At 45.9% G+C, this 14,563-nt stretch overlaps 1 protein-coding gene across 2 annotated transcripts; it reads right to left on the minus strand.

Moving 5' to 3' along the window:
* Positions 1–903: 903 nt before the first annotated feature.
* On the minus strand, positions 904–11,689 carry LOC115073009 (digestive cysteine proteinase 2-like). Of its 2 annotated transcripts, none has more exons than XM_029571107.1 (11): positions 11,555–11,689; positions 10,662–10,721; positions 9,046–9,138; positions 8,579–8,751; positions 6,708–6,948; positions 6,156–6,354; positions 5,797–5,990; positions 3,570–3,661; positions 3,085–3,246; positions 2,209–2,398; positions 904–1,493 (listed from the first exon to the last, which is right to left on the minus strand). In XM_029571107.1, the coding sequence occupies exons 1-11, from the start codon at positions 11,610–11,612 to the stop codon at positions 1,306–1,308; spliced, it is 1,650 nt and encodes a 549-aa protein (XP_029426967.1). In that variant the 5' UTR covers positions 11,613–11,689; the 3' UTR covers positions 904–1,305. The 2 variants fall into 2 exon arrangements, with proteins under 2 accessions (XP_029426967.1, XP_029426968.1); XM_029571108.1 differs by lacking the exon at positions 11,555–11,689 and adding an exon at positions 11,012–11,159.
* Between the last annotated feature and the right edge of the window lie 2,874 nt (positions 11,690–14,563).

Raw genomic sequence — 14,563 nt, forward strand, 5'->3', positions numbered from 1 at the left:
GTACATACTATCAAGGTTTTTTTTTGCATGTGCTCTAGAGTTGGCAAGATACATGAATGCCACCACAATAGAACAAATGCACATCCTTAATCAATAGGGAGTATATTCAATAGAGCTGCACTATCTTAGAGGCAGACTAAATTTCTCCTCCTACCCCCCTCCCCAAACTAACCCTTCTCTATTGCAACAACCCCCCCCCCCCCCCCATTTAGTAGAAGGTGACTAAGTCTCTACCTAGTCCATCCCATTGCCCTCGAAGTAGGCATATTAATGTTCCCCGAAGGCAGCACATTTTCCTGTAACTTCTGCCCTAGTTTGAAAGTATCTTACATAGGCTTGTGCAACGTGCTTCACCAAACATGCATTGAAAGTCCTCCGAGAAGACCTTAAGGAAGCCAGAACGCCGTAGCACAGAGGACTCCTTGCCATAGGCTGGATGCTTATACCCAAGGGCTGCAGCCTTCTACAGTGCAAGCAGGGACCTCAGGCTGAGTCTTCAAGTCTGGGCTTAACACAACCAGAATTGCGTAGATGGCAAATGCCATAGTTCTGAATGTGCCCAAGATGACCTTTGTGCATTGACACGAGTAGTGCATCATTCTTACCTGAACTTCTGGCTGATAAGCCAGGTCCCACTTATGTCAAGGCTCTTCCATAAGTCATTGCTTACATTACATCACCTTCAAACTGAGCCCATGGACAGATGGCAAGAACTCTTGGTGGGGAAATCTAACAACTCTTTGCTGATAGCAGAAGCAAAGTATTGTTAAGACCATGGATTGTCATCCAGCTACCTAGTTAGATTCCAGCAATGTATCTAAGACCATAACATTGTTTTCTTGCACTACTGAGGCAAGTAACTATTTACCCCCCTCCCCCCCCAAAAAAAGCCTCAAATGAGAGCATGTTTTTAAATAATTTATTGTTAAAGCCACTTTAAAACATCCTTGCTGTATAAAAAGCAAACAAGATACATTCTGAAAGACCATAGGGATACGAGAATGTCTAAAATACTAATCCTTTGTGGAGTGGGGTTTCTTATAACCTAAGACTTGACCATAAGCCCCTTTCTACAACTTAAACTCGTAGGATTGAGAAGTACAGAGTTCAGATACTTAACAGCCCTCCTTGTCAACACTGAGCATCTCTAAGAATCAAACACTGCTATAATACAGAGGGCATTCTCTGTCTCCGATATAGGCAGCAAATCCAAACAGTAAGACATCAGGCAGAATGTGCATCCCTTTACTGCAGGGAGAGTGCTTTGTCATGTGGGAGAATGCACTTTTCCCACACCTTGGGGGGTCATGCTAGGACTGGGTAAGTTGCATCAGTTGCTACTCCACAGTTGTTGTCTTTCATGGACATGAGGACATAGCCATCATTGCCCCAGTAGGTGGACCAGGAGTTCTTGATAAGCCAGTAGTCTTCTCCATTCAGGACACCATAGCCTACAGCCAAGACAGCATGGTCCAAGTTTTCAGTTTGGTTACCTTTAACAAGAGATACAGAAGAAGATTTCAAAATTCTTGCAAAGCATTCCATATCAATATTTGCCAAGGAGAAGGGGATAGGTTGACAATCCTTAAAGAGACTTTGTGGGTACCCAGAGCCTCTATTGCAGGCATGACTCGATAGAGAGCAGTGAAGAGGTAGGGAAACTAGACATGTCACAAGTAGTTTTAGAACTGCTCATGAGTTTTCTATAGCATTCATGCTTCAGTTTTGTGCTTTTTTTTTTTTTTTTGGTAAAAGATGCCGCCCTAGAAGGGAAGATGCTAGATAGAAATGCTGCTTAAGCTGGAAAAAAAAAAAAAAAAAAGTTACTAGGTCACAGTATTAAGAGTTGGGTTTAGAGAAACCCAAGGTTGTGCTGGCACTGTAACTTAGCTGCAGGGTCATAGATAACATCTGCATAGAGTTTACATGCAGAGCAAGTGTGAGTTTAAAATGCTTATAATTAAAAGCAATTAAATGTTTTGGCAATTGTGCAGCCTAGTTTAGGGGGTGGAAATCCTCTATAATGCCTTATCAGTAAAATCATTTAAGAAAGTTTTCTCCTGGTGGCTTGTGTGGCACGGTCTCTCTCCATAAGGTGTGCCTTCTTTATAAGTATTTAACACCGAAGAATCTCTCTCCAGGTGTTGGCTCTAAGCATCTATATTGAACCACAGACTCCCCCCACCCTCACTGACAGCCCACACCTACCACATGCTGGCTCGTAGTAGATGCCATTGGCATAGAATGAGAAGGATTTGTGGGAGGCATCGATGCTGACGGCAACAGGGCCAGCCTTGAAGATAGCAGTTTTCAGTGCAGTGATGTTCCCAGAGGTGACGTTTGTGTAAGCAGCAACTTTGGCGGTCAGCTGAGACTGGTTGTAATGGCAATAGCCATTCTGAGATAATGGAGGGACATAAAAAAAAAAAGTTTACATGGAGGGATAAGAAACAAATGCCCTGACATTCTGATCAAATATTGGACATCATATAAAGGCTTTGTAAGCCAACACTGTGGTGAGGAAAACAAGAGCTAGAACAGAGGATGGAAGACAAGATTTCCATGTTTCTGTGAGGGTTCGCAGTGCAACTGCAACTCCAATCAGACTTGTTTTATGAAAAAAAAAAAAAAAGCTTATCTTTCAACTTCCCTATTAAAGAGAGCCTGAGGACTGCCTTGTTTCCCTAGAATGACCCAAGATTTCAGAGTCCGGTCTTAGAGCTTGCGTCCTAGAACACGTCATAAAGTCACAATGCCAAAAAACAAATACATTGTTGGGAACAGTTGGCTTCCAGGTTGAGACGTTCTCTAGAGCATTAGAAGCACTGGGTCTTTCTATAGAGAATACAGCAAGTACTAAAACATTTGTCACTCTTGGAATATTTAAAGTCACATATGGTTTAAAACAATTTAAACACTACACTTAAAACTGTTTGTGCATGCATGGTTATCTGGAGGGAGGAAGCAAGACCACGCAGACTTTAAACCAGATGAAGTGTGACCTTTCCCACCATCTCCCTCCTGTGCCAGCCATGCAGGAGACCAGCAGGGGCCTGCCCATTCCTTTTAGCAATCTGGCCTCACCTGCCCCATGTATGGTCCATAGGACTCTGCAGTGGAAATGCCACCATGTTTCATAATCCATTCATAAGCTCGCCACTCCTCACCACCATCACAGGCATTGTTTCCAAAACCCCAGCTGCAGTCTATCAGCATTTGCTGTGACAATGGCATCAGATTACCAGTCTACAGAGAGAGAGAGGGAAGGACAAAAACTGGTTTAGATGAACAGTAATATCCTGCAGGTGGTCAAGTTTCTATGGCTGGCAACTGGGCTCTATCCCTAGCTATGCAGGCTGAATTGGATTGGCCAATTGGTCCATCTAGTCTGCTCAGCTGATATTTGAGCACTTTGCACCACAGCATATTAAATCCAATAGGATCTCCATGTCTAACCTGACCCAACCCTATTCCTGTGTTAAGCAATTGACCTCACAGCTACACTGGCCTTGCCATCTTCCAATCCCAGTACTTAGGTCCTACTTTTTCAAGGAGGCAGCTGCCTTTACCTTTTGGAAGAGGGCACCCTCCAGGGCACCAGTGGTAGCAAAGCTCCAGCAGGACCCACAGACAGCCTGATCCTTCACGGGAGTCACCGCACCTGAGGAAAATCGTGAGAGATATTCAAATCTCTGCTCACCTGGCCGCCTGCTGGTTGAAAAATTAAGTTGGGATGAGGCAGTATTTCCTGTGTAGAGCATGCACAAGAAGACGGAACAGAATGGCATTTCCAAGATCACTGGGCGCAGGTTTGTACATTACATGGCACACAGGAACATCAGAACTAACAAGTTACCCAGTTCCAGGAGTGAGATTTGAGACCAGTCCTGTTTAAGCTTACATTTCAAGGCAATGGCTGCATGATGCAGATTTAAAACATTGCTTCTTGCATTCAAATCACTACATGGCTTAGGTTCCCTGCCCCAATTAAAAAGGGAGACTAAAATGGTATCAGGCAGATAGGAATTTAAGATCTACACAGAAACATCGTTTGCAGCTCCTAGGGGCAATAGCAACTTGCAGGTCGCAAGTATATGGAACGGTTCTACCTCAAGAGCTGCAGGAGGAAAAAGATATTTTGCAGTTTTGAAAAAGGTTAAAAATGTGGCTTATGACAGACTGTGGCATTAAAGACTAGAAGGTCTGAAGGATCATGTTCTTGAAGCTTCTAGTAGCATTGAGGACTCAATATTTGAAGGTATGGGTTGACTCCAGGTTTGATTATGTTTTGTTTTAAATGTTTGTGCTATAAGTCACTTTGGAAGTTCTCTTCATCATCAGGAAAGCAAATAAACTTTAAATACAATTTTTACTGTGAGTCTTAACATACAGGGGCCGATGCAATAAGATGAACGTTGAAAACAGGCATGCATATAGAGAGCCCGTAGGCACATCCCCTGGGTGCCCGATGCAGTATTGAAAAGGACTCAAGTGCTTTGGGTGCCCACAATTGCGAGGGTGCTCAATACAAGCATTCGTTTTTATCCTGCTTCTTCTGGCAGATTTTGCTGAAGACGCTCAGAGCTTAGCACCCTTTGCTATAGGGGGGTCTAAGTTGTGCTTCCAGAAGAATTTTTTTTTAAATCAAGCCAATATACATTTTTCAACACCTCAATCAGTCAAATTTAAGTGTCACAACAAGACTAAGTTGGAAGAACCACAGAGGACTGTATTTTAAATTTCTCATGAGCCCTTGACTTTACACCACCTCCGGAACCGGAGTTAAGGTTACAGGGTCAAAGTGGCCATTGGGTTCCCACCAGTTTTCTGCATTGGGGGATAAGAGCCAATGGCCTCATCTCCATAGAATTTACATGTGATGAGCGCTATTGGCTACGTATTTGTTTGGGTGCACTAAGCTCCTTATTGCATTGGGTGCTATTCTAGCACGTCCGAAAGCAGTGTCCGTGTAAGCCTGGGTGCACTTTATCGCATCGGTCCCCGAAACTGGTGCTGCAAGTCCTATAATGCATCAGACAGGGTTTTCAGCAATTCAGGACTGGGCCAAGGTCTCATGCCTGTAACAGATTTGGCAGCTCTTGAACACTGATGGTGGGGATTCAGTGGGAGAAAAGGCCGCTTTCAATAGCATTGCCCCTCCCAGGGAGACAGGAAGCAGACGTAGGGTTTTAAGTCTCCAGCATGCTCAGAGCTCCCTCTATTGTTGCTTCTAGAATATGTACACAACCACTTTCAGAAGGTCCCAGCACACCATAACCACCCTTGCTAAAGGCCTTCAGCACCAACAGTTTAAATGTTGCACTCAACCCCCATCCCCACAGGACCACCACTAACCCCATCCATGGGGTTCCATTATTTATGATTTATAAATGTTATCACCTATCCACAATCCTATGCAAGTTACAGAAAAATTCATAATTCAAAAATAGCAAGTACACAAAAAAACAATGAGTTAATACAAATAAAACCAACAATTAGTCAAAATATTGCAGGTGAGATCCTCTGTTGCTCCTGCCCCACTGGCCATTTTCCAGATGGTGCGAGGCAGCCCAAAGGCTGGTGCCAGTTTGCTGTGCAAGAAGATGGCCCGGCTTTGAAGACAGGTCCAGCCCCACTAACTACCAGAACCTCAGGAAGAGCCTGAACTGCCCTTTTAAGTGTCTGGGGCTGGTTTCCAAGCCCATAGGAAAGACGTGCCAAGCGTCGGGCAGGATTCCTTCTCCCCCTTTATTGTTTTATAAGGAGAGACGTCTGATTGCTTCCACCCGCACGTACCATACAATCTCCAGTCCATGCTGTCCGGCAGGTTTATCCCTTGGAGCTGCTCTGCTGGGAATGGCAGCCCATGGTTGGGCTCCTTGCTGCTCTGTCGCCCTCGCAGCCTTGCCAGCTCCTCACCTGTGTGGTCAGCCAGGTGGTTCAGCACAAGCTTATAAGGGAGGTTGGCACGGTTTTTGGAGTGGATGTACCTACGAAGGGAATAAAGGAGTTTGGATTAGGGGGTGGATTGACAAAACCCACCCACCACCAGGACCCCTTCCTCCTGGAAAGGGGAACAGAGTCTTCAAAACAAAGGTTTCCTGTCCGCTTCACCTGCGGTGGGACAGCCGCCCGCCTGCCTCTCCTGCTCTCACCTCATGTTCTGCATGAAGGTCTGCTTCCTGAGCTCCAGCTCCTCCTCCCCGCTATACATCTTCCCATACTTCTCAGCGTAGTGGTGGAAGAGCTGGTGCGCTCGCTCTGATCCTGGCTCTCTGCCAAAGTAATCCTGCATGGGATTAGCCAGGATCCGATGCTCTATCCCAGGGCCAGGAAACCCTTCACACTTTAGACCTTGAATGGCAACGACAGAAGAAGAGATTATGATTGAAGGCTTGGCTGTCCCTCTGGAGTAGTACAGAATTACTACACCTTTTGTCCAGATCAGCACCTGGAGAAAGGGGCTCTCATGTCACATCTAACTGAACTCACAGGTGAGGCTTTCACCAGGGCAGATGTTACCTGCTAATAAATTGTGTTTTTATGCAATGCCCTATCCCAAGTTATCATTAACTCCCTTTCAGACTATGGGAGACAAACCTTACCCTACAGCAATTAGCTTTGATAATGATGGTCATTTCAGAACGCAGCATGCGGATAATGAGTCTTAATTGAAGACTTTCTAGGCTAGCTGTTAACGCTCTTACCTTTAGGAAGTTGGAAGATACTGGGGATGACACGGTGGGAGAACTTGTAGTAGGCGACCTCGTACTTGTCATAGTGAGACCCCAGCAGACTGTTGTATCCCCTCATCTCATAGTGGACAGGCTGAGGACCATGGCTCGAGTTGGTTACCCAAAGGGTATATACATTCTTCTTCTTACCCCATATGGTCACATTCTGCCACACCGTGCAGGGTCTTCTCCTAAATTCCTCCTTTCTCACAAGCTGCAGGGGGAGGGAGCGTGTGTGGAATGGACAGACATGCCATTATGCCATGGGAAGCAAGGCTATGCAATATTTTACCTGCCAGCACTGCTACAGCTAGGTGCGGTGGCCAATGTCACCTCTCTCCTGCAGAATCTCTTACGTGTTATCCACTCTTTCCTGCACACCCCCATTTGTTACTTGAAGCTGATAGAGCCCAAAATAAGCAACGCAAGAGTCGTGCTAATTGCCTTTGACAAGTCAAATTGGCTCCTGGTTGATTCCCAAAAATCACAGTTCTACCCCTATTTTCAAGGCACCGCAAAGAGAAAGCTAATGGGGACACTTTGGAGCTGAAGGGTAGACCCTGGAGCCCCTCCATTTCCTTGCCTCCCACGCGGCCCAGCACCTTCTCACATTTCGGTATAGGTCAAGCTGAGCCTATGGATTTGAGGCAGAAGCAACACGAGTTACACTTTAGCCAGCCAAGTCTGCAAAAACCAGTGTCTGCCAACAGTTGCATAACAGTTTGCAAAACGAGTCAGCTAATGTAAAAAAAGGGGGAAGGAGGCAGAGTGAGGTATGTGTTCCCTAAAATGGTGGGAGCCGAGTCGTTGGAAACCAGAAGTTGGCAAGCATGAAGAGGAAGTCTCATGATTATGACGCAGGCCAGCAACTTCTAATAAGTTGCAAGCTCTTATCAAAAAGCAGTGCAAGTCAGATATCGATCATCCTAGACATATTAAACAGAATCCCATTCAAAGCCTGGGTGGCAGACACTACCACCATTTCCATGTGCACACATGCATCAATGAGATGGATTACACACCCTGCCCTTGATCTGGGCAATGGCTTGCCTGCAGGCAGGTTTGTTAGCCATAAAGAGAGACAGAAGGTTGTTATAAAGAACCTTAAGTGTACCATGGACTTTTTACTTTGTAATTCAGTAACCCCCTTGACTGACAAAGGCTAAAATTGGTAGGATGTGTGATACTTTTATTGATTTCTAGATGTTTTCCGCAAGAAAGCACCTTATATCCAGGTCATGTGTTAGTCTGCGATCCCATGTGGTGCAGCACTTCAGAGGGAGAAACGTGGGGGCAATGTGCTGGGAGAAACAGTGAATGCAGTCGGGGGCTTGAGCACTTGCTAGGTCACAACTTGGCTGCACAGTCACAGGAGACTGAGTCACAGTCCAGTGACGTGCACTGGGGCACAGGGTGGTGAAAGCCAGCACCTGGCCACATACATCTGGTGGCTTAGGAGCGACCACTGGAGGATGCTGCGGCAGAGGACAGCAGCCACCTGCTCTTAATATTTCTGGTCTGGAAGGGGCAGCTTGGACACCTGCATGCAGCATTCCTCTGGTGCCTTCTTGCTTGCTGTTTCATCTCCCTCCAAGCATACTTGTTGCTCTTTGCTATCCATTACTAACATTACATTTAAGCTTAAATTGCACACAATATATAGGAACTGAAGGCAGCAGCCTATCATATGCAGTGTAAATTGAGATCACAAGAGAATGAAGATAAAATGCTCCCCAAAGTCGTTTGAGCATTTAACTTTGGGGGAATGGAGTAGGAAGGAGGAATTGAGAGTTTACTTGACCTAGGCAGGTTAACAAACTTGTTTCAGCCCAAGAGGGTCTCACCTGAAAGCCTTCCAAGCTGGGGAGGACGCTCTGGGGAAGGATGGGGCTCTGGGCAGTACCGTTGACCTGGAAGCACTTCCGGACATTGACCTCCGTTTCTGTGGTTTCCGGGGTAATTTTATAACCGACACCAAAGGGCTTCTCGAAGCCATGCTGGAAGGTTATAACTTGCCCTAGAAGGAGATCATTAGTCAACTCAATGAGAGAAGGTCCGAGCCGAAGCCTGAAAAGTAAAAAACCCAGGAGTCCAATGTGAGAAGGACCCCCAACATCACTTCCTGTGAATGTCAAACCTTCTTCTGACCCCTTACCCCACGGAAGGGACATGCAGACTATTGGGAGAACGTACAATTTCAAAGAGCAGTCAAGCAGCCAAGCTGAGCTTCAGGGAAAAGAAAGATGAATAAGCAAGACCAAGTCGGTCAGCTACTTGAAGGCAGAATCTCACTACGTGCAGCATGGCTTACCATTATAAAACTGAATGCGACTCTCCTCTCCAGACAGGTTATACCAGGCCTCGAACGGCTCCTCAATCTCAGCATACGGCAGAAAGAGAATCCCTGCAACGAGAGTCCAGCAAGATCACCCAGCGCCTACTAGAAGGCTCCAGTCCCCTCCCCTGACCCCCAAAGCACTAGCAGTTTAAGATTAGAAGGAAAGATTTTGGGAAATGGGCTGGGGCAGTGTCTGGAAGAATGGTAAGTAGAGAACATGGACAATTTGTGAAAGAAAAAAAAAAAAAAAATAAGGTAGCTAAACAGATTGTGTTTAGCCAGCGATGATCCAGTATACAAGTTAAGAATTAACAACATGGCTGAAAGAATTGGGAGCAGAGTTATTCACCCTAAACAAAATGTACTCCCCCCACATTCACAGATCATGGTTTACACTTTGCTACCGGAGCGGTGACAATCCAGCAGACAGTTATATCTAAGCAAATGCAAGTGTAAATGTTTACCTGGGCACAGGTTTACCGGTTCACACTTGCAAATGATTTGCAGCTCTTGATTCAGATGGAAGCGCCCCTGCCAGATCTACAGCCTGAGTGTTTGTGCTCAAAGTTCAGAGAAGCCCATAACCCGCCCATGATTTCTGGCTGTACAGAGTGGGCAGAAGGCTCCAGCAAGGCGTGACCAGCAGACCGGGCTACACAGGCTCTGGGAGAAGCTTCAGACCCCAGTTGCCTGTGCTGATAGGCCACAGTGATACTTAAGGAGCTTCCACAAAACTGCAGAGGCTACTGTTTGGTCATTTCCAATAGGAAAAACAGCCAAAAAAAAAATATATAGATGTTTGCAAGAAGTTATGCAAAAATTAAAGATTTAAAAAATTTGTAGTTGAACTGAACTGATTTTGTACTACTTACTTCCAACATAAGCTCACAAGCAGTTCTGAAGTCCAATGCAATCTCGTTCAAAAGGACAAAACTCAGTACAAAATTCTGATGGAAGTCTTAAGACCACCCTTCATAATGTGATGCTTAGATTCCACCTTTCCCCCTCATACCAGCAAAGGAGTCAGTGTTCTTTTTTGTGGGAGGGAGGAGGAATAAGGAAAAATAGATGAGAGATTAGTCCAGGGTGGCCAACTCTGGTCCTCAAAAGCTGGAAATAGGCCAGAATTTCAGGACATCCACAATGAATATTCATGAGGTAGATTTGCATTCCATGGAGGCAGCACATGCAAATCTACCTCATGCATATTCATTGTGGATATTCTGAAAACCCAGCCTATTTGTGGCTCTGGAGGACCAAAGTGGCCATCCCTGGATTAGTCATTAAGAAACAGAAAGGAGCAGATATGCCCCTTCTGCAGGACCCCAGCGTCTGACCACAACAACTGCAGATCAATCCCATCTGCCATACACCAGATTGGGCCCCCAAGCACTTATCACCTTACCCCATGGGGAGGGCCACAGTCTCAACTTTGTTTGCCCCACACATCAGCAACTAGGGAGCCTAAGCAGCAGAGATTGATTTGTTTGACCTTCCCACCCACAAAAAAACAAACCAAAAAAAAAAAAACAAACCCCCACAACAAAACAGTGTTCATTGCCCCCTAGTCTACCCCCATTACTGCTTACCCGAGACATGATACACATCGCCAAAGTCAGGAAGCATCCAATGAAGCCTGGCCTCCAGCCCTACACCATAATAGAAAGAGAAATCATACAGGCCTTAGAAACAGGGGTAGGGAGAAGACACCCTGCAGGGTGGCAGTAGGTCTGTGTCTGTTAAGTGAGGGATTTGGCTCCAGGTCATGATCGGAAGCAGTCCTGGAATGTTCGATACATGTAAGCCATAAGAGCCAGCTTTTGAAGACGATTAGGGTAGGGTGCCAAACTCAATATGAAGTTAGCCCTCCCTAGGCATCCCTAGAACTGGTACTTGTTCTGCGGCACTATTCGTCCCTGTTTGGAGGTTAAATGCTTACCGAGTGGCCCCGGACACCATCAGCACCGCATCACCCGGCTCGCAGCTGTTCTGCTTGGGACAGCGATAGAGGAGGGCAGAGGGATGCAGCCCGACCCGTCTCTCTCTATTTACCATCGTTTGTCGCCGTGCGATCACAGGCACCGCTTGCGCTACAGAATAAGTTTACAGACGGGAGCAGCCTGCAGCAAGTCCGTGGAAGAGTCTCCCTCCCTCGGCTCAGGAGCTGAGCAGCGCGCCTGCGCCCCATGCGATCGCCCCCACACGCTTGTCATTAGACGATGGCAAAATCTGCAGCAAGAGCCCGGTCTCTCGCTAAATACGGGACCGGCTCCTAGACAACTGCATAAGAGAGAAACGCGTTACAGAGGTGCGAACGGTCACGTGGGAGAGCCCAGGGAATCATAAGGTGGTTTCATTTTTTTTAATAAGAGGTCTGTTTATTATAAGAAAGTTGTATAGAGAGAGCAGCCGCATGACAGTATCGCGACAAAGAAAGCCGCAAAAGAGGAGAGGGGGGGGGGGGGAGAATCTCGTCACTCACCTGCTATGCAGCAATACAGAAACCCCACCAGAGCCCAGGGCAGAGCGCGGGACCCCATCCTACAAGACTGCCACTTCCTTTCTCACGCTTAGCGTGTCTACACGGTGCCACCTTAAAAGGAGGAGCTAGCTCTGACAGACACCCGCCGGAGCTAATGGGAGAAAAGCGCCCCTCCCCCGTGCCAGATAAAAGAGAACTGGGAGGCGCTTCTGTCTCCTGTCAAATAAACCACTGAGACTCCCCCGACTGGGGGACGGGGCATCAAATGACTGAGCGCGTGATAGATCGAGGGCTTAAAGGGGCAGCTCAGGCCTGGCATAGAGACGAGCTTGTAATATAAGGAATTCATATAGTTCATACAAACAATAACTAAAGACAACTAAAAAGAGCCAAAGAAAGGTGTCCTCTCTAGGAAGAGGTGCTGAAGACGAGAAGGATGTTGGAATTCAAAAGGGCACGGGATAAACACAGAGGATCCCTAGTTGGTAGAGTGGATAATCTCTGTTTAACTTTAGGTGTGACATTTCTGCATGGGGGTAATCTGTAGAGAACTGCAGCTCCTACCCCAAGCAACTTGCTGGGCAGACTGGAAGGACCACTTGGGTCTTTATCTGCCGTCATTACCTGTTTGCTAACTACTTTCTGGCAACAAATTCCACAGTTTAAAAGTTGCTGAGTGAAAAATATACCTTCTCTGATTTATTGTAAAAGTGCTATCCATTAGCTTTCTGGAGTGTCTCCTAGTCCTAGTACTATTGAATACTATTTTATAGATCTTTTCATATCTCCTTTCAGCTCTCTCTTCTCCAGGCTGAAGAGCCTTTACCTATTTAGTCTTTCCTCATAGGCTACCCGTCTTTGTACCTTTTCTAATTCTTCTATATCTTTTTTGAGATGGGATGATAAGAACTACACACATACTCAAGGTGTGGTTGCACAAAGGATTGATACAGATGCATTATCCTCTGTTATATTTTCCATTCCTTTCCTAACAATACCTAACTTTCAGGCCGATGGAGCGCACTGTTAGTCTGCTCTGGGACGCGCATTTTCCCTTACCCCTTATTCAGTAAGGGGAGGAAAACGCGTGTCCAACCTGCGGCACCTAATAGCGCCCTCAACATGCAAATGCATGTTGAGGGCCCTATTAGGTATGCACGCGGGATACAGAAAGTAAAATGTGCAGCCAAGCTGCACATTTCTTCCGGCACAGGGAAAGTGCACAGAAAAGCAGTTAAAAACTGCTTTTCTGTGCACCCTCCGATGGCCATCCAGTGCTCCCTCCATGTGACAGGGGCCGGCCAATGGCACGGATACCCTGTCACATGGTAAGGGCAAAGGGCCATTGGCGCCATTTTGATTAGTGGCAGCCGACGGCCCGGGAGCGGGAGATCACTCCCGGGACCCCCAATGGACCACCAGGTACCTGTAAAAAAATTTTTGGGGGGTCGGGAGGGTGGGGGGAAGCAAAGGGATTAGTTTTAAAGGGTCGGGGTGGGTTTAGGGGTTATTTTTGTGTGCTGTTTTTCCCACCCTCCCCCAAAACGATAAGAGAACCCCCACGATCAATATCGTGGGGTTTTTCTATCGTTTTGGGGGAGCCCCTGATTTCTGACGATTTTGAAAATATCGACGATATTTTCAATCGTCCGAAGCCCGATTCACATCCCTAATGCCTAATATGGAACATAGCATAGTGTAACTATAGTTTGGATTATTCTTTTCTATATGCATCACTTTGCATTTGTCCACACTTGCCAGGTTCTTATGGACTGGATTGGCCACTGTTGGAAACAGGATGCTGGGCTTGATGGACCCTTGGTCTGACCCAGTATGCTCTTATGTTCATTTAGATAGTCAATCCCCAAAAGTCCTCTTGCAATAATCAGCTTATGATCTGACAACTGTGAATAATTTTAGCTCATTTGCAAATGTGATTACCTTACTCATTACTCTTTTTTCTATCATTTATTAAAAAGCACTGGTCCCAGTACAGATCCCTGAGGCACATCATTATTTACCTTTTTCCATTGAGGAAATGACCATTCCGTCCTGCTCCCTGTTTAGCCATTACCAATCTTCAACAGGACATTGACTTCTATTCCATGGCTTTTTAATTTCCTGATGAGCCACTCATGAGAGACTTTGCCAAGCATCTTCTGAAAATCCAGATATGCAACATCAGCTAGCTCACCCTTGTCCACATGTTCGTTAACCCCTTAAAAAAAAAACAAATCTAACAGATCTGTAAGGCTTCTCTGCACTAAAGCCATGTTGGCTCTGCCCCATTAGTTTGTGTCTATCCAGAGGGCAAGTAATTTTGTTCTTTGCAAAAGCATTTACTATTTTGCAAGGCCATTAGTTTACTGGATGGAGTTAACTCTTTTTTTTTTTTTTTTTTTTTTTTAGCATGTAAGTAAAGAAAATACGCACTGAAATTTAATACACATTGTCTGCACACTTTATTACATCTGGTAAGGCAAGACACCCCTTTGCTAAATCCATGTTTTTATTTTTATTGATGTATTATTTTGTATTGTTTTTGTAGTAAAACATGTAGGATTGCAATTTGTTGAGGGAAGGCAGTATGTAAATATAAGGTTAGATAACATTGGCTCTTCAGTTTGCACCTCCCAAATTGACGGGCCGATACAGTAAAGTCTGCGAGAGAGCGGGCAAATGCGCGCTCTCCTGTGCGCGCGATTCAGTATTCAAATTAGGGTCGGCGGTAAAAAGAGGCGCTAGGGACACCAGCGCGAGCCTAGCGCCTCTTTTTGGACAGGAGCGGCGGCTGTCAGCGGGTTTGACAGCTGACGCTCAATTTTGCCGGTGTCGGTTCTCAAACCCGCTGACAGCCACAGGTTCGGAAACCGGACACTGGCAAAATTGAGCGTCCGGTTTTCAACCCGTGAGCCGACTTCAAATTTTTTTTTTTAACTTTTTGTAACTTTCGGGACCTCTGACTTAATATTGCCATGATATTAAGTCGGAGGGTGCACAGAAAAGCAG

This window comes from Rhinatrema bivittatum, chromosome 11 (genome assembly GCF_901001135.1).
Source record: "Rhinatrema bivittatum chromosome 11, aRhiBiv1.1, whole genome shotgun sequence".
In the NCBI taxonomy this organism is placed as follows: domain Eukaryota; kingdom Metazoa; phylum Chordata; class Amphibia; order Gymnophiona; family Rhinatrematidae; genus Rhinatrema; species Rhinatrema bivittatum.

Excerpts from the sequence above, each read along its gene's own strand:
- LOC115073009 (XM_029571107.1), bottom strand. The coding sequence starts at position 11,612 with ATGGGGTCCCGCGCTCTGCCCTGGGCTCTGGTGGGGTTTCTGTATTGC. Across the intron at positions 10,722-11,554 it reads TCTGTATTGCTGCATAGCAG|GGCTGGAGGCCAGGCTTCAT; the intron begins GTGAGTGACGAG and ends ATTATGGTGTAG. Across the intron at positions 2,399-3,084 it reads ATGGACCATACATGGGGCAG|AATGGCTATTGCCATTACAA; the intron begins GTGAGGCCAGAT and ends CCATTATCTCAG.